The 19,790-nt window shown below is 39.8% G+C and overlaps 2 protein-coding genes across 2 annotated transcripts in view; one reads left to right on the top strand and one right to left on the bottom strand.

Moving 5' to 3' along the window:
- The window catches only part of LOC101846142 (proteasome assembly chaperone 1), a 13,177-nt gene extending 6,579 nt beyond the window's left edge, over positions 1–6,598 (bottom strand). The window contains exons 1-4 of the mRNA XM_005100084.3: positions 6,462–6,598; positions 2,497–2,606; positions 1,335–1,546; positions 688–886 (exon numbers count right to left, since the gene is read on the bottom strand). Of these exons, the coding sequence (XP_005100141.1) occupies positions 688–886; positions 1,335–1,546; positions 2,497–2,606; positions 6,462–6,550 (610 nt within the window). The 5' untranslated portion in view covers positions 6,551–6,598. The remainder of the gene's footprint in view (positions 1–687; positions 887–1,334; positions 1,547–2,496; positions 2,607–6,461) is intronic.
- Positions 6,599–6,695: 97 nt separating this feature from the next.
- LOC101846357 (synapse-associated protein 1) lies at positions 6,696–16,660 on the top strand (the record flags this gene model as incomplete). Its single annotated transcript, XM_013083487.2, is given in 6 exon segments — positions 6,696–7,144; positions 10,076–10,158; positions 11,343–11,489; positions 13,197–13,336; positions 15,565–15,659; positions 16,607–16,660. Coding segments are annotated over 6 exon segments (799 nt in total), but the record flags the coding sequence as incomplete, so codon positions are not given.
- Between the last annotated feature and the right edge of the window lie 3,130 nt (positions 16,661–19,790).

Genomic DNA, 19,790 nt, shown 5'->3' on the forward strand with positions numbered 1-19,790 from the left:
AAGTTGTAGGCAATGGAAGGAGTCGTTCCTGTCCGTCCATCCGCCCGCTCGAATGGATGGAGTCTCTCGGTCCGCTCGCTCGCTAAACGAATTGTTGTCTCTGTCCGATGTGTAGCGAGTAGCGGGTAGCGAACTACTCTTCACAAACGGACGGTTCGTTACCCGTCCGCTCGTTTGCAGGTAATGCCAGCGGGTAGTTCATTACTCGCAGACGCTAATTTTGCGAGCCCGACCCAACCCTAGTCTCAACCCATGTGGCAGATCAAGATGGGGGGCATTAGCAAAGTATCTCCCCCCCCCCCCACTCCCCTCCCCATCCAAAATCCTTTACACACTTTTCTGCATTCAACAGGTTTAGGCTCAATAGCTAACTTTGGTAAGGGAAACAACTTCAATTGGCTCCTGGGCTTTGTTCTCTATTATGTTCTCACTGTTATCCAGGACCTGGCAAGGCTATGAGGAGAAATACTAGATGATGGAGAATACCCATTTTTTGACAAAAAGCGGATTTTCTTACTTAGACCCTCAAAAAGACATTAAATGTGTTTTTAATAAAGAGGCTGCAGCTATGTAAGTATATAAAGCTTCATACAAGAGAAGAAAAAGAAATACAGGTCAATTCCGTTTTCATCAAATCGGACACTTTGCCACCATCATTATAATAAAAAATAAAGAAATTATACTCACATTGAGCTGGCAAGCCCGTCAACATATTTGGCTGCTCTAAGATTTTACAGATCGGAGTGCCCACAAATTTTTCTGTCTTGAGAGCTCGAAGGAATGGTGTGTCCAGATCTGAAGAGGGAATGTCACTGCAATAGCCCCCAGTGCTACAGGACGCCAGGACTGCGATGTATGCTGTGTCAAGGTTGATGTTTGTACAGAGCTGGAAAGATGATTTTAAAAATTATTCAGAAACAATGTTCCTTGAACTATGAAAGACCACAGCACAGCAAAACACTGAAGAGCATAAAAACTGCATGTTAGTCATCATTTACTTTCGCAAAAAATGATACCAGACTGGAAAAAAAAATTTAACTCAGTCCTTTACTTCTGAAAAAGTGTCTTTCTTGAAACATCAAAAGCTATGTGCGACAGATTCGTGAACATAGAAGGTGACTTGTTGATTGTGTTTCATGCACCCCCCCCCCTCCCAAAAGCTCCCCCCTCCTAAATATTTCAATCACCAAAGTTTGCCTCAACTGGAACTTCAAAAAACGAAGTGCATAACTAAGACAACCCAGACATCCCTTTAGCGAAACATCATCAAGTGCACACACCTGGAGCTGTATCAACTCATCATACAAAACAGCACGACAAGAAAGAGTAATTACCAGCTTAGCCCAGGAAAAACTTTGTTCTTGAGACACATCTCTATTGCACTGGCACACGATGATGGATGGGTTACTGTAGCAGCGATAGATGAAACATGACTTGTCAGTAGGAGACGTCTGTGATAGAGTGCAAGGGTCATCATCTTGAATCTTTGAGAAAATTCCTCCAATGATCTCATACTTGAAAGTCTTCACATACACTTCTGTAAAAGCTGAAAATACAATGCAAAGAACATAAGTATAAGGAAGCTAACATCTTTTCTAAGATGTTTCAACGTCTTCATTCACACAATTTTGATAATTTAAGAGGCAGGCTTCTGACCCTGATTGTCAGGGCCAACCCAGGGTGAGAGGGATACAACATCCCAGCAGAAAAACCGAGACACTTGATAAAAATTTCATAAGGTGCAAATATTCTTTGTATAGTACATCACATAGAACACTCTCTTCTTAATGGAAATGCACTATATCAGAGCTATCCACCCACCTGCATATTATTTAGTAATCAACAAATATAAAATTAGTAATATGGCTTTAAAATTAAAAATAGTATGATCATGGAGGATCTTTTTTTCTGGGATGTCAAGGACATGGCGTTGTAAGTTCAAGGAATGAATGTAACAGACACAAAAGTGTTATAAAATGAAAGGTGTCTCTGCAGGCTCCAATTGAGAAAGGAAAAACAAGTGAAACAAATGGGACACATCACAGGCCTCAGATCCTGATTAAGCACCACTGCAATCCATTTTCTCTCTTAGAAGGTTTTCTCATTTGGGCAGGGAAAAGCACAGGAATTTTTTAAAACTGTTTTTCCAAGGGCAAAGGGGCACAGAGTAACTATTGTGTACAAATAGGCTCTGTGCACAGAAGGTGCAAAACAGCTGCACCTGATCTAGTGAGTACATGTATACTGTCGGGGTCTCAGTTTTTCTCATATTGTGGGAGGGTGAGGATGGATTGGGGTAGCCTAACTGCAATTAAATTTGTTAAAATCGGAACCAGGGGTGTATTTTCATAAAGTTGAACAAAAATTGTAACGATTCAACCAAATTCATTATAATGATGGAAAGCCCTGCTATATGAATTAAATCTATTATTTATTATCAACACAGGGCATGATTTTAAAACTGATAACATCATTTAATGTAATATTAATTCTTACCATTAGCTTCTTGACCAATAGAAATGACTAGATTGGAGCAAGGTACCTTCTTGTCAGGTAATTTCTCTGTCTCTGCTTTCACTTTCTTCGACCAGTGAAGAATGGGTTCACTGAAAAAAAAAAAACTTTTTTTTGTGAGCCTGTATTAAACAAATTTTAAAATATTACATTTTTATTTTGTTATATTATCCTTGACAGCTCATTCCTGATGTTTTTTGGTAAGTGCTTTACAGCCCTCGCAATTGCATAAAGTTATATGGGCGCACAGGACACACATTAAACATTTTCAGTTGGTAGAAAATTTTGAATTGTTTCACGCCGAAAACACATTTTGGCTGGATTTAACTTTGGTGGACCCACTGTGTTCACATGTATTAATGCGTGCTAGCCAAAGAACGGACTTCTTATACAGATATGGGTCCTAATCCACAGCTACACAAACTAGTTTTCAGCAACGTGAGGCGGATTGAGTGAGGGCTGCAAGACTGTTGAGAGAGAGAGAGAGAGAGAGAGAGAGAGAGAGAGAGAGAGAGAGAGAGAGAGAGAGAGAGAGAGAGAGAGAGAGAGAGAGAGAGAGAGGGAGGGAGGGAGGGAGGGAGGGAGGGAGAGAGGGAGGGGGAGAGAGAGAGAGGGGGGGGGGAGACAGGAGAATGGAATATCCATTCCTCTGATGAGGACATTCACCACGTGAACAGGAGGCTCAGAGTTCTCAGTATTAGTGTTACTTAATTCAAGGCCCTTTTTCTTTTTAGGGGGAGACAGCTGAGGGAGACCAGTGGAGGACGGACCAGGTTCCATGTAATTTTGATTATAAATGCTTGTCCTTTCTCTTCTCTTTAAAAACAGAATTCCCACAGCATTCAGAAATTCCAGAAAGGGCTGCTGCTTCCCGAATTTACGTTTGAAAATGAACTCTGTACAGTAACCACCGATGAGGCTCTTTGCAAAACTTCTTTTACTTTTTTTTAAACAGTGCCACATTGTTTCTATGTGATGTGGTTTCTGTGCATCTGTTTCAGGGTCTCTGAAATTTTGACTGTGGTTCACTGTCTCATGTTCATATCCACGTGAAGAAATGGAAGAGTATCCCTTCCAACAGTCTGAAACAGTTTTTGATCCCTTCCTGATGAACTTCTCAATCAGAGGGATCAAAGTTTCAGCCGCCTCCATCACATCAAAAAAACAATTCTGATAATTCTCCTTTGTCTCTTTCAATCCCTCCAAAAACTCAAACACCATCTACATACATGTTTCCACGTGTGATATTTTCTTTTTCCAAATTTACTTTCATTAACCTCTACAACCACACCTTTCCCTCCAATTTAACCGCACCGATCACAATCTAATATATATCCTCACACACATCCCTACAAAAGTTAAACCAATCTACTATGGAGTCTTTTCACAAACACCACACTCTAGATGACACTGTTTGTTGGAATGGTCTGCTGCCCAGAAATAAATGAATTCTACTATTGTCTGTAATATTGAATGCGTATGGGAAAAAAAGCTCTCAGTTCGGATACTTAATTTCCTCCTGCAGTGTCTGTTTTGGCACCTCCAAATTTCCATATCCACTGAAGCAGAATTAATCTTCAATAACGAAAAATTCCTACCACATTTACACTTTGTGCTCAAGAAGTCAATTAGTAGTTTCAAGGTTTTCAACCACGCCTTCAGTCTATTTGAATTTAATATCTCCCCTAACCGAAATAAACCAAATTAATCACGGTAGGAAGCCATTGTATGGTATGACATTATGCATCATCAACAAACAACAGAAACCAACTAAAATGAGCCAGACAATGCAGAGATACCCAGATGACCTATCAGTTCAAACAATGCAAATTAGTGCACGTGAGCGCCTAATTGTTGCCCCTCTAAAATAGAGGGGGAGACATGGTGGTGGTGGTGCCGTGACGTGACTAGATGGACCAATCAGTGCATGAGTCTAGCCATGCGTGCATACGCACAGGCTTTGCAGTCGACAAATCTGCTAGAAACGTTCAGTTGACGAAATATACCAGAAGGGAGAGGATGCAGATATAGGAGGCACAAGTGGGAGTGGGTAGCAGCAAAAGGCATGAGCGGACCACCGTATGGCATTACACAGCAAGGCCGATCCTTAGTTCAATCTTACACACACGTTTCCAGGGCCGCTCGCTGTACTGTACACTAATAGTGACCCTGGTGGCCCGCCAGGAACGTCCACAGGAAGAAGTTGGGTCTTATTAGTAGATAAGACTCGCATCTCGGCACAGATGCAGAAGAGGAGTTAATGCTTAATAGTAGTAGGAAGTTGGCATCCTATCCTATACTATAATTGGTAATTTTTACTTTCACTCCCGCACACAGATACATTTCTTCGGGGGTCCAACTGCAGTTTTGTTTGCTGCAGATCACACATAAAGCCACTAAAACAGTTGCACATCAATTATTTTCCAAAAAATTTCAAACCTTACAAAGTTACTGCAAAATATCAAATTATGGGTTAAAACAGGGGGGCATGCCCCTGTAACCCCCCAGATTTTTTATTTGGCCGGCTCTATTTCTTTGAACGCTAGGGAAAATACACTTGAACTCTACTTCTCTGAACTCTCGAGAAAATAAACTTGAACACTCGTTCTCCGAATGCTCTGTAAAACAAAGCATGGGGGAAAGGCGAAAAAGGAAAGGGGAGGGGAGGGAGGAGACGAGACCAAAAAAAAAGGGGGAGGGGGGAGAATCCTCAGCTTGCTTGAAAATATGAGGGGGCAAAGGCACATGCACAACAACAAAAAAACTGCGAAGACCCAGTGGAACCAGGCGGGAAATGTGAGAAATTCCTACAAAAGGTCGGGCGCCATTATTGGCGGATCAAGCGATCCCCAAGGGTCTTCTTGTCTCTGGCAGCTTTTACTTCTTTCTCTGTCTCTGCTGGTTCCTTCTCTGGGTTTCTCTGTCTGGCTGTCTGTCTGACTGGCTGTCTCCCTCTGTCTATCTCTCTCTCTTCTATTTTCTCTCTTATTCTCTCTCTGTTTCTCAATCTATTTTCTTTCTTTCTCACTCAATGTCACTTTCTCTCTCTCTGTCTGTCTCTCTCTCCCTCCCACTCCCTTTCTCTCTCCCTATTTTTCTCTCGTGTTGTCTTTATGTCTTCATTCCCTCCCTCTTCATTGCTCCTGTCAACTCAAGCCGTCCACTGCACATGTACTTAAAGCTCTTTATCTTTGTTTTGCTCTCTCTCCGTCTTTCTCTCTGCCTGTCTGTCTTTGTTCTGATTCTCTTCATCTCTCCCTTCCTTACTCTGTTCATACCAAGCTATTTTTGAATTCGATGCAAAAAAATGCTTCTTCAAAGTCCTCCCAGAATGGCAGAATGAAAGACGGCGCAGAACTCTCGCTAAAAATTTTTTAATCTTGAAAACGGAAACCGTCCAGAGAAATAGAGGTCATGTTTATTACCCAGAGTGTTATTTTAGGCTAATTAAAATCCTTGTTCCGACTTTAGCGCGCACTTTCGGGGGGACAACCGCAATCACTGGGCAATAAGTTGCAGTTGGATTCTTGCTGTTAGAAGAAATCTAAACAAAACATGTGTCGCATTTTTGAGTTGCTGATGTAAACAAACCAACATGGCCCATGGCGGCGGGACGGCATATCTTAACTAGTGCCCTATAATTTAATAAATATAATTAATTTGAGATATCTAGATCAAGATATCTACCATCATCTAGATTCTAGATCTAGATTAGATCGAGAGTAGCCTAAAATTTAGATTCTAGATCTAGATCTACAATCTAGATTAGATCTAGAATCTAGAATCTAGATAGATTAGTGATTAGTAAAGTCATAGACAGTTCAGTCTGCTAGCGAGATCTCCCGAGATGAATGAGAGCTTCATTTGTTTGAGATCGAGTATATTTTTCAGATTTGATACATTTGTAAAGACTCTAGATCTATTTGACTCAGATATAAGAACCTAACCCTTCTATGGGACCCCGAAAGTCGTCATCTTCGTCATCATCAACAGCCCTCGACCTAACTGGAAGTATTTCTCCGAAGAAGGTTGCCATCTTGGATTGAAATGAAAATTGAAACCGGAAACAGCTGTTCACTGTTCACTCAGGACTTCTCGTACTTATGAGATATAATTCATAAAAATATCAAAGTTTCTAGGCGGAAAAAATCTTTCGACTGATATTCCAGTTGTTTAATTTTGACATTCTTACCAACAAAGAATCAATAGATTTTATTTGCGACGAAATTTTAAAAAAAAAATCGTATCGTCACGTGACTTATGTTTATGTTGAAACTGCAAAGGAAGTGTTATCGAGCCCTTGCCACCATCATCTAAAACGTAAACAAAGCTGTTGAGAAACTTTCAAACATGTTTAGCTCAGTTACGAGCTGGTTAGGGGTTGGGTCAAGACCGAAAGAAGAAGAAGAAAATAAAGAGAATGAAGGGCATGTCCATTCTGAAAGCAAAGACAGTATTAGCTCAACGTCAGTCGAGACAAGTGTCAGCTCTAAAGAAGGACTGACAGAAACTGAATCAGAGGGGGAGGGCAAGGCATCAACTACGTCTGAATCTTCGCAAGATGTATCTCCACTAGATACTCTTGAAGACGTGTCCGCAAAGGCTCTCAGCACTGCCAAGGAATTTGGAAGTGAGTAGTTGAGTTGAAATATCCTATGGCTATGGTATCTAACGGGATATTTCTAGTTCTAAACCTGCCTTTCCCAGACTTTCTGTCCTAATAATATCACTAATAATACTCACAATACTACTGACTCACTAGCCTGACTAGGGCCTACTCATTGTTTAGGATACTTTGACTTTTATTTTTAGTTTACTGTGCAGTCAAAGTCAAAGCCTGCCCTAGATCTATTCTTACAAGTAGGCATATACTTCTTACACATGATGAATTTCGACTTGGAAGGAGTTCCGGAGGGCCGGCCGACCAACAACATACAAAAGAGTGGCATAGATCTATATATGCCAAGGCTAACCCTAACTCTAAACCCTAGCCCTAACCCTGAAAAGGGGAGTCCTGTGCTATCATGTGTGATTCTTGCGCACAGCAGCCTAAAAATAGAGATGATCAAATCCTCAAATTGTTACTGAAGACTTAGAGACAGAGACAGATATATATTTAACTCTCTTCATTCGCGACTTTAGAAGTGAAGATGGGAATGAAACGAAACATGGGTTTGGTTTTTAAGTCTAAGGGTGTAACAGCCTACAATGCTTACAGTAACAAAATATAAGGGTATACCAGGTACGCTTACAGCACATGCAATGGCTTAAAAACACCCATGGCCTTGATTTTACCACTAGAAAATTTAAGCAGCTCTGTAGGAGACTGTCTGTTCCACAGTAATCACAGCCTCTAGAACGGGAACTGATAGTTTTGAAAATTGGTTTAGAGTAATTGGAATAGGATACTTCCACCTCAGATTGATCTGTAGAAAATAGATAATAAACATTTCTCTTGTGTCAAAATAAAATTCCAAGTAGTAACTGCGTTTTAAAAAGTTTTAAGAAGCTAGAGAACATTTTTTAAGCTGCAAATTAATATGTTAACGTTAATATTTCCCTCGCAACTAATTTTTTTGACAAGTTTGGGTGTTTTTTCTTTTAAAATGTCAAATTTCGTCTTTTTCTTTGAACTTCTTGAAAGAAAGTATCTTTTCATGCTGAGGTGGTGAAAGTGAAGGTGATTGGCTTGGTTTTGATGAGGGAATTAGTGGCAATGACATGTTTTCAGGCAGTCTTAACTCTTATCCTGCGTCTGTGCCCAGATGCGTATCTTATCAGCAACCGATTACGTCGGACTCGCCGGGCAGGCCGCCGGGGTCACTCAGTGTGTACTGTTGGTGTACAGCGCGCGCGCCGGGAAACGTGTGTTTTCGCCATGAATACCGCGGGAGTGTGTTAACTGATGATGAAAATAACGCTCTATCCTTCATAGCATTCTATTTATAAAGTGTTACAAACACATGAATAACCCCCTCTCACAAGCTGATAAGACATTACGAGTAGTTACGCCCATTTGAATAACCTTTCTGGACGCTCTTGTTGTTATGAATGACCTGAGGTTCGAAAAGGGATAATTTAGGTCAATTTCCGAATGTTTTACACTCAAATTGTTCTTTGTACCTGCACAAGGGTATTCAAAACTATTAAACAAGCTCATCTTTTATCAGGTAGTATCATGTCATATAAAATCAAGCTCATTTGAAATATTTTGTATAGAAAAATGGAAGTCTTGTTTCCTGACTATCCTTTCGAGCTTCTCATGTCTAAGTGGGTCAATTTCTTCTATAATTTCATTGGACGAACATCTAGAGCTATCAACTTGGCATGTTTTGAATGAGACGTATGCCTCGATTACGAACCAACGCAGGTGGTTCTAGAAGAAGGCCACAAACGCACACAAACTCAAGCAGACTGACGCACACACACTTGACCTGCGTGAATGGGGATCCGACTCGGGACCCGAATGACACGTAAGAGGATGCGCGCTGCGCGTGCCCTGATCCAGGAGCTACACTGACTCGGGACCAGAACGCAGGCGAGGTGCCGAAATAGGCTTATCGGGCTACATAAACCCGGCTCCCGCAGGATGAGGGTTAACAGTTGAGGGCTTCTGATCAGCCAGTATAAAAATTTACTTAATGAACAGCAAAGTCAAGACAAGCAACAGCAATGACAAAGACAATAATAGCAGTGACAATCACAGTTTTTACAAAAATGAAAAGTCAATGTAAAAGTAAGTGATTGAAATGATCAAAGGAGGGTTAGCTCTGTAAAAAGGCCTTGGCAAAGAGAAGTGTTGGGCTTCACTGTCCTAGAACATTGAAAGTGCAAATTGCATTGGTTCATCCTATTATTACTATTAAAAGCTGAAGTCAACTGTGGTGTGTCTATTTTTTGTTGATTACTTTGAATGCCACTTAGGATGAAATAGCTCTAAAGTTTATACTATGGAATGTAAAGAAGGATTATTTTTCCTCAATTAATCATAATGATGATACTGTTTGTTTCACTGCTCTAGCTTTTGAAAAGATAGTTTTGAATATGCACTTTGCATGGACCAAGAACAGTGTTACCTGATTATTGTCAGCCAGCTTCTGTGGGGAAAATTGTCTGAAGGTCAAAGTCTATTTAAAGTGATTTCCATTAGAAAAAGCATAATCTATCAGCTTTGACCTCTTACTACCGAGAAGCTCAAAGAGTGGTAGACCATACTACCTTTTGCCAGCAAGAAGTGCGGGAAGGAACTGATATAGCTAGACTTCTCTGTGAATTTGGGAAAGCCTAAGAGTGGTTTCTTAAGCTAGATTTTCACGGGTCGGCATTGTGTTATTGGGATGGACCAGGAATCCAGCATTTTAGAAATGTTTATTTACTTTAAAGTAAGAGGATGCAATGGAGATGAAATTTTGACAAATCCATTCTCATAAAATCTTTCAGAAGACAATTAACTCGACAAATTAAGGGATCCCAATCATTCAAAGACATATTGAAAGTTTTTGTTTTGCAATCTCCAATAATACAGTGAGGTTACCCTGAAGAGTTTTGCATTTCTTTCCAGATATACTTTTTAGTTTTGGAAAAGCAGCGAGTAAAACAGTTGCTGACACTGCTACCAAAATCAAGCACACTGTGGAAGAAAAGGTAAGATCTTTTTATTTTACAGACAATAACTTAAAATATATAAATATAACTTATAATAAAACAGTATAAGTCCTCTCCCTTCTCCCTGCACCCCAATCTCATCCTCTCTCTGTCCTCTCTCCTTTGCTCCTGTCTCTGTCTACTGTTACTTGTGACTTCTTCATATTAGTTTCTGTCAGCCATACCACTGATCTTCAGGTTAGTAAAATCTAGGATAAGGGCAAAGAATCTTAGAAGTCTCATACGCAAGTTGCTTGTGTTAAAGATCCTTTGGTGGTGCTGAAATTGATAAAAGTATGCTTCAGCCACCACCCAAGCAAAATTCAAAATTGATATCTACCAAAATTGAAAACACTCATCTTAGTATCAAATGGAATAAAGAGTTCCTTTGAAAGTGTAATCTGCTGCCTTAATACTTTGCGGTCACTTGGTGCAATAATGCGCTGGTGAAAATTATCCATTCTGGTCACCTGGCGCAGCTCTACGCCAGACCCGAGAAGTCTGTTGCAGTCACTCTCCTGGCTGGGTGACCGGATGGGGTATTTTGTACTGCTGGCTGTGTGATTGCAAAGTGTTAAAAATGAAAGGCAAGGGGCCCTACGAAGTAGAAATTACAGTCAAATTCATAAAAATTAATTGCACTGCAGACTGAAGAACTATCTGTCTAGATCTAGCAGGGGAATGAAGGAAAAAAAAGAAGAATACAATAAGTTAAGTTAACAATAAAAATTGCACACCTTGCCTGAAAATCTGCCTGAATAATATTGGTTTTATAGAATAGCCACCAATACTGTTTTTAATGTTTCATGTGTTTGATTCTAAGTACCATTTAAGAAAACCCGGTTTCTTGCAGTAGCTTTGGGTCCTTTCTTATTCTTCAGGGGATATATTAGTGGATATATTTCATGAATGGAATTGTGTCTGCACGATAACCCTTGTGTTCCTTATTAAATTATTGTGTTCCTCCAGTGATGGTCGATGGACAAGTGTCACTGCTTTCTGTTTTTGATCGGTACCAGTTTTTATTTAGCTTTTTCCTCATGCAATATTGCAAATGTTTCTCCTTTTGGTGCATCATCATGTGGGGTGGAATGTGTCAAGTATCGCTTTGACTCGCCACACATTTTAAACTACAGCACACCAGCAACTCTTAGTTTAGTCTTGCATCTGAATTTGTTTTTCAGACTATTTTAGGGGACTTTTCCAAAGAGCAGGACAAGTTCGTTGAAGCCAAGAAAGAGAAAGTGAAACAGGAAGAGGCCGCCGTCTCTCCTTGGGTTGGCTATAATGATGAAGAGAATCTCAAGACTCAAATACTGGCACTGTCACAGGTAAAACAACCGACAGTTCTTGCTTGCTTTGTACATGTAATATGATTCATATTATGTAGTTAAATATTATGATACTGTACTCATGAAATAAACAAAAACTTGATCTTGTTCACAAAGGACATGTATGTGATTATGTTGGGAGTGTATTTTATCTTATCAAATACTTCTTTCTTTCCGCTGGGATATATCTAGGTTCTCAGGTTTGAAGCTGGCCACCTTGTGTAATGTTGCAAACTTTGCTAATGGGGGCATAAAACATTAACAATAGAGTCCCAGGCATATTGCCTTTCTCCTTCCTCTCTCTTATCTCTAGTGGGGGCAAAAGGCATAAACAATTAAGAGTCTTAAGAGGCTCTGGCCTGTATCACTTGTCTCCTATCTCCCTCTTGTCTTCCTGGGTTGTTTTTTTTTCAAAGCTGGTGGTTTTTACATTCATTGGGTCAGTGTACTTCTTAGTAACTCAGACTCGGGCTCAAACTTAACAGTCTATTGTAATGGCAATAATTGAACGTCTCTATAATGTGATGATCAACATTCAGGGAGGATCAAGCCAAAAAAAAAAGGGGGAAAAAAAGAACTTCTTGTTTAGAGATCAGCATTCTATTGCCCATTTAGAATTCTTTTTTTCTTCCTATCTTCTACTCAACTTTTGTATTTTTATTCCTTTTCTGTAAGGGAATTGTTTACATCAGTTCCCTTGACCTCTATTGAAATGACCCTGTGCCTTACCATCATAACAAGTTTTATGACCCATCTATTCTTGTTAGATCAATACCCACACATCAGGGGTCTGCAGTTGCTGTAGGTCTGTTCTGACCTGTAAATATTTCAAGCTTGTGCATAGTGTCCCTTGTGTATTTGTATCTGCAGAATATTAATGAGGAGTCTTTGAAATTTTATCTTTCTTTCCTTGTCTATCTGTCTGTCTGTTTCTCTGTCTCTTCCCCCCTCTGTCTCTCTCTTTCTCTCGATGTCTCTTGCTCCCCCTCCCTCCCTTTCTCCATCGGTCTCTCTCTTTCTCCCTTTCTGTCTCTCCCTCTCTGTCTTTTCCTTCCCCTTTCTCTCTCTCTCTCTCTCTCTCTCTCTCTCTCTCTCTCTCTCTCTCTCTCTCTCTCTCTCTCTCTCTCTCTCTCTCTCTCTCCCTCTCTCTGTTTCTCTCTTGCTGTGTGTGTGTGTATGTGTATCTATGGTATGCAATGTGATGCTATTAGATAGTGGTATAACCCACAGTACTGACATAATTGCTTACAAACTATGATATGATAAGATTTCAGAGTTAAACATATCTATAGATGGCTTGAAAGTGTGTAAATAAATTTGGAATTTGTGGTGTATTCGTTTAATCTGCAGTCATTTTGCCTTTATATGTTTGTATGGGTGTAATTTGAGTTTTTAAAAAAATGGGATTTTGTTTTAGGGTTTGTGTGGTTTGTTTTTGACTTTATTTGTGTCAGATACTTTTTAATAATCTTTTTTTTAGGGATGGGGAGAAGTTAATTCTTTGGAGAAAAAGATTTTAAAATGTTATACTTTAAGTGAAAAGAAATTATGATAAAGAGGTCTTATGCCCTCTTAGAGGTTGATGTTCTGTTTATATCAAACGAAGCTTTGTCATTAAATGTGATTGCTGCACATGCATGTGTATATCATATGTGACCTCAGTACATCAGTACATATGAGTGTATTCTTGGCGTTATTTGTGTGCAGGACAAACGCAACTTTGTGCGAAATCCTCCATCGGGTGTCCAGTTCCAGTTTGACTTCAACAGCTGTTACCCTGTTGCCCTGGCAACCCTACAGGAGGACAAGAACTTACAGAAAATGCGATTTGACCTGGTTCCAAAAGTGTAAATATACAAGTCCTATTCGTTCTTTACCAATAACTTAATGCCGCTCCTACATGTAGCTTAGCTGTACATCTCTCAATTGGGCTAAGCAAATTCCTGCCCTTGGGGTAGTCTCATATTGGTGCTTCACACCTGCGTATTAACTCTTTCTGGACATATCGCCGATATATCAGAGCGAGTCTACACCCCTTACGGACGTATTGCCGATACATCGGCTGTAATAGGGTACCTCACTTTTGTTTCTTTTTAACACAATCCGTCATTTATAATTACTTGTTATTGCCATTGAAAAACTCTGAAAGGATTTAGGAAATGAAAACATCTAGTTTCACTGTGTCAAAGCATGGGTTTGGGGAAAAACAGGTGAATTAGCTCTTGCGGTCTTGCATCAGCAAAACGATGTAACAGGACTCAGTATAAATATCACAACTCAAACAAAAATTGGAATATTGCTTTCAAATAAAAAGCTGCGCTTTCAGAAATTTATAGATTATGCTTTTGGCCAGTATATGATAGGATAGCTATGCTGATTTGCTTTCACATGTTTGGTGGATTGTTTTTTTCCATCAAAATTTATTTTTTTCATCACCATTGCCATTTCTAACCCTTCTAATGCTTACCTATGTTCAGAATTAATCCTTTTTTCATATTGGAATGTATTTCTCATTCAATTTGGTATATTATATGTTACGTTTTGATGGATGGTTTATGCTTCTATGAAGTTATTTTTTACACCACCTGCATAGCCATATCGAGCCGCAAGTTAATTATGTCTAGACCCAAAAAAACTACGTCCGGAAAGAGTTAAGTTATAACATATAGCCATGAGCTCAACTTTTCCAGACTTAAAGTTGGTATACAGCAAAAATTCCACCTGCAACTGAGCAGGGGAGAGATGATGACCTGTTGCTCTTTTAATATTGAAGTGAAGATTACCAATGTTCCATGCAGGAGAGATGTTAAGATGTATATTATACTTTTCCTATGACAACTACTTCACATAAGGGGTTGTGAATTCTTTGACATAAAATTACTTCATAGCACCATTATGTTTTAGTTGGTACAGTTATATATGAAATAAAATTTTGCATCTTTTGTATTTTAAAGAAATTTGTTTGGTAGATGTACGTGAGAATCAAATTAAATATTTTTTTCTTCGTCATGCAGTGGGCATTTTTGTGTGAAATCTGGTGTAATACTTATCAGCACAGCTCTGGGTAGTCAAGTCTTTCTTTCAGTGCTATTATTGTCCTGAAATGTGGCCTTTATTGTTGTCACAGATTGCTTTCATACAGTGCATAATATTCCAACATTAATGCAAGCCCTTCTTTCTTTATAATTAATTTTTACCTCTGGAGTTCCAGTAATGGGTACTCTGGTAGCTCAGTTGGTATCATGCTAGACTACAGAGCAGATGGCCCTGATTTGAATCCTGGAGTGGGCGGTCTTGAACTCGGGTCATTTTGTGGAGTTTTCAATGTTCTCAAGTCATTTGGCTTTGGTCCTGTCGGAAACAGACGTTAAACTCGGAGGTCCCATCTCTTAAATACCTGATTGTGTTGATTGTGTTGATAGAGGCTATAAACCCATTCACACATTTTTGTGTTCCTGTGACATTCAGAAACTTTCTCAGCATCCTGAGAAACAGTAGGTCTGAGCTGCCATTTACCTGGTGGTCACATGCTAACAACAAGGTGTTTTGCTGTTTTAACGGGTTACCCATCCTTACCTGACTGATGCGAGGAAAACTTGTAGAAATTTCCTTTGTCAAGAACCAAACAGCAGGCCTAGACAAGGATTCAAACACTTATGGTTGTCGGTGCAATGGTCTAGCCATTATAGTGTTCCGTGCAATTTAGCGATCGGCGCAATCGCGCTGCGCATTTTAACGATTGTTTAATTGCTTGGCAATCTGAAAATTGTGTTAATATTTTACATTTTTGAAATAATTTTTTTTAAAATTCACTTCCATCTTTAATATTTTACTCACATGAAGAAACATTCACATATATTTTCAAAAGTGTAAAAATATGAAGATAAAACTTAAAGTTAAGATATGAAACTGAAGAGCTTACACGAATTATACAATTATAAGATTGTTAAAAGGCGCAGTGCAATCTTAAGATTGTCGCGGAATTATACGTTCGTTTTAACTAATGTAAATATTTTTGCTCACCCCCTGAAAAACTTCATTCTGATTTTTTTTTTTTTTCATTTTTTATCCACAGTGTGAATGAAGAGACATTTTGGAGGAATTATTTTTATCGCGTTTCTCTAATTAGACAGTCAAGTCAACTTGCTTCGTCTCTGGCGCAGAAATCTGGTATGGAAGGGGTCCTTTTTTTAAACCTGTATTTTGATTTACTATAGTTTATATTTATGCGTACCAATTTTCTCTCTCTCTCTCTCTCTCTCTCTCTCTCTCTCTCTCTCTCTCTCTCTCTCTCTCTCTCTCTCTCTCACTCTTTCTCTATCTCACTCACTTACACCTACACGCACTCACACACACACACATAGAAACACACTCACACACCTACCTTGTCTGTTTTAGTTTGACCATCACTATCAGGATTTTCAGTCACCTTTTTTTTCTCAGGAATTTGGTTCTTTACATTCTATTTGTCATTTTGGAGTCATAAAAACATTTATCCTTTATTAATTATTGTATGTGATGCATTCATTAAAAAAATTTTTTTTTTAAACTTCTTTCTCCCGTCACTTCTAAAAATTCCTTTTGTCAGTATGCATGTGTGCAAAGAAGGATTACCATGGGTAATGTTAATGTATAACTGTCACAGTGTGATGTTTTCTAACTATGGTAAATGCTGTCAGATTCTATGTAAAACATGGTACATTTTGTTGTGTAATCCATCCAAACGAATCAAATTTTTTCTTTGAGAGACAGTCATAGACACCTTTCATAATAACTGTCTCTTATTTAACGATAATGTATGAATGTAAACTATGGTGAAATATAACTGTCTTAATGCTGATTAGCTATAAAACTGCTAATTTAGTTACAGTTGAAATTGTTCAAGACAGCCACCCATTGTGGCAGAGAAAGTTTGCCGTTCCAGACAGGTGGACCTCTTTGACAATTTTAGTATAATATTGTTTAAAACACAAGGGGAAGTGGGAAGTGATTATTTTTATAGAGGTGATTGTCTTGTACGGGTAGCGTTCGAGCAGGTTTGACCATAATTGGAATGTATTTTTGACAGATTTCATGTGTCGTAATTTTTTGATTGTTTGTGTATTCTGTTGTCACAGGCAAAAGCTCAAGTAGTAGTTCTCGAAGGTCTTCCACAGGCAGTGAGCAGAAAGGTAGGCTGTTTCACACAACTCGTACATGTCTGCTTTTTAAAACATTCCCCCTTGCTTGTATTGGGCATTGTTGTATTAAATGTAGATTGTTCAGTGCACGTAGCTTGCTGTTGAGCGGGAGTGTGCCCCATACAAATTCTATTTATTATATTATTATTTAACCAGGTGAGTGGGGCTTTTTGGTTTTTGGTTGGGTTTGTTTTGTTTTTTTGGTGGTTGGGGGGGGGGGGGGGCGTGACTCTGGTGCAATCGATTCTTCTTTCTTCTTTCATTTGTCCCTGTCTTTCTAATCAGATTTATCCAAACTGTGACAGACGTTTTCATTGCTGTAAGCAGCAAATATTTGCAACTGCGAGTGATATCTTTAGATGATTTTGTTATAATTAGTTTTGCCCATGTCTTTTCTGCTTTCATGGAATCAACCCTCACAGCCCAACACTTGTATATTTCCCTCACAAGTTTTCGTTCTTCGGGTCCCATTGCATATGTTTCCTCTCACACAGTGTCAGCTAACTCCAACTCAGTCAGATATTTTAACCATAATCCATCAAATTGTCTGAAAAATGTTTTTCACATAATTTTCTTCTAAAACTTCAAACAAAAAGAGGTGTAGGCATTTTTTTAAAGTCGGCAAAAAAAAATTACACAGACACAATCTGTGTTGACTGAGCCTGAGGAGTCAAGGATTCCCAAATTATCTGGTCCAGAGAGCTAAAATAGCCAAGTGCATTAAGAGTAAAGCTCATAATATCTTTACACTGTTATTACTCGAGAACATTAAGTCTCTAGTGCATGTTATTTTCTCAGATTACAACCTGAAAGCCTTTGTGTGGACTATGTTTCTTGTTTACATTTTCACAATCATACTTTCCTTTTTGAGAAAGGTGTAACGACCAACAATCAACTTTTGGAGCCTTGCAATGAGTGCATTGAGAATGGGGGAATAACTGTGACTGAACTGCGGAAGATCTCAGTCTCTCGCCAATACTCGCTTATTTCTCTTGCTCCGTAATCGCTCGATTTCGTTCCCTTTCCTGGAATAGTGGTGGGGGGGGGGGGTAGGGGAAGGGGGTCTCTCTCTCTCTCTCTCTCTCTCTCTCTCTCTCTCTCTCTCTCTCTCTCTCTCTCTCTCTCTCGTTTGCAATTCAATGATGCTACTGTCGTGTCATTGACACTGTCATGTATAGAATATGAAATTTATACAAATGTGTCTCGTGGATGAGTTGTTCAAAACATCATGATCTTTTGGGACGTTGTGTCGTCCCCTTCAGCCTGGGTTGGGGTGGCCCTGTCAGGCAGGGTTAAGGCCCACCTCTCAAACGATCTAAATTGTGTCGTTGGGGGGGGGGGGGGGGACGTGAAACACCTGCAATAAAAAGAACTGCAACCCATCAACATGCCCGTCTCACGGCGATAGCGCTGGGGGACTGTGGCGGAGTTCGTTGGGAACTTGATGCGCGGCGAGCTCGCCTAAGTTCGAGATATGGATCAGGGATAACAATTGTCTTAGATTTAATTAGATTATATTATCTTACATATTTTTTAAATTTCTCTCAGTTGGGGTACCCCTCCCCTCTGCACCTCCCCTTCTTTCTTCCTCCGCCCTAGCCTAGATCGAGGTCTCCACAGTTGAAACGACTCAGTTTATGTCCCTATGAATACCAAACGTGTTAGACACACCGTATATGGTACTTTACTGTAATGAGGAAATAAAGATGTTTACAAGGCAACATTCCGGTCATAGTTTTTATAAAAATGCAGTCCCGAAGAGCTAATACATATAGATCTAGTCTTTCTTTCTCTTCTGTAAGTTTTTGCGTGTGTGTGAGTGTGCGCGCCGCGTGCGTGTGGCAGTGTGTTTGAGTTTACATTTGTGAATGTTGGTAACACCTTGAGAGAACCCTGCGTTATTTTGCAAGTTGGATGGATTGGAATATCTTTTCTGGAATGTTCTTTCTTCTGTCTTTCTTCTTTTTTAAACAAAAGGTTGTTTCTTCATTGTTTGTTTTTGTTTTTTTCAAGGGGGGGGGGGGGTATTGTTTTTATGCTGCAGAAAGTCGTTTGAACAGAACCCACTTAGCAACTGTTTATTCCTTCGTGGTATGGTTGATCTCTTGCCGGTCTCGTTGGTACGTCGCAGGTTTGAGGCCCGTATGACGCTAGTCAACAAAATCTCTGTGACCTTGCCACGGGGGTGTTGGCGAAGGCTGGGGGAAAGGGGTGGGGGTGGGTGGTTGATACGGGCGCTTGTGGGCAAGCTAGGGTGAAAAAAAGGTGTGTGTGTGGGGTTGGGATGTAGTGTGGGAGAGATAGGGGAAGAGGGGGCGGGGCGGGGGAGAGTGGTTTGTGCGAAAAGGGCATTCATGATAATATGGAGAACGTTCGAGTCTAGAAATCTTGAGAGCGCCGCGTTTTTATTCGAAGGAATGTTAGTTTTTCCAAAGAATCTCTGAGAGAGAAAACAGAAGAGGGAGGGGGAGGGAGAGCGTTCATATTTTCGTTGGTTGTCCATGCACTAGTGCGCATAATATCTGCACTTATGTGTATATTATGTCCATGCGTGTGTGTTTTTGTGAGTGAGTAAAATAGAGATACATGTTGAGAGAGAGAGGGGGGGGTGGAGGAGAGAGTGTATATTACATGTATATGTGCCTGCACACGCAATATAAGACCATGTGCTCGTATTTGCCTTATGCGTTTGTGTGTCATGTTGATAGCTCGAGTGAGAGAGAAAGAGAGGGGGGTGGAGGGGAGAGAGTATAATGTCCGTTCACACGTGTAATATGTCTATACTCTCGTATGCACATTGTGCTTTTATGTGTCTGACGAAGGTTACAGTCCGTTCGTGGTAGACTCTCTTTGTACTGTGGTCTACTCCTTCTATTTCTATTCATCGTCATAACGTGTTCCTAATCTGTTCCTACCGAAAAGGGGCTATTAGGAAAGGAGAATGTTGTTGTACATGACATAATAGCCTGCATGCAAAATATTCTGTGGGAAAATCCATTTCAAGTTGTAGGTATGTGGGTGGTTGGCGTGTTGGCGAGGTCTATGGCCTGGTTTGCTCCTTCTGTCTTTTCAAACATCTATCGTCCCTATCTCTCCTCTTGTGTGTGTGTGTGTGTGTGTG

Source organism: Aplysia californica, unplaced genomic scaffold (genome assembly GCF_000002075.1).
Source record: "Aplysia californica isolate F4 #8 unplaced genomic scaffold, AplCal3.0 scaffold00235, whole genome shotgun sequence".
Taxonomy (NCBI): domain Eukaryota; kingdom Metazoa; phylum Mollusca; class Gastropoda; order Aplysiida; family Aplysiidae; genus Aplysia; species Aplysia californica.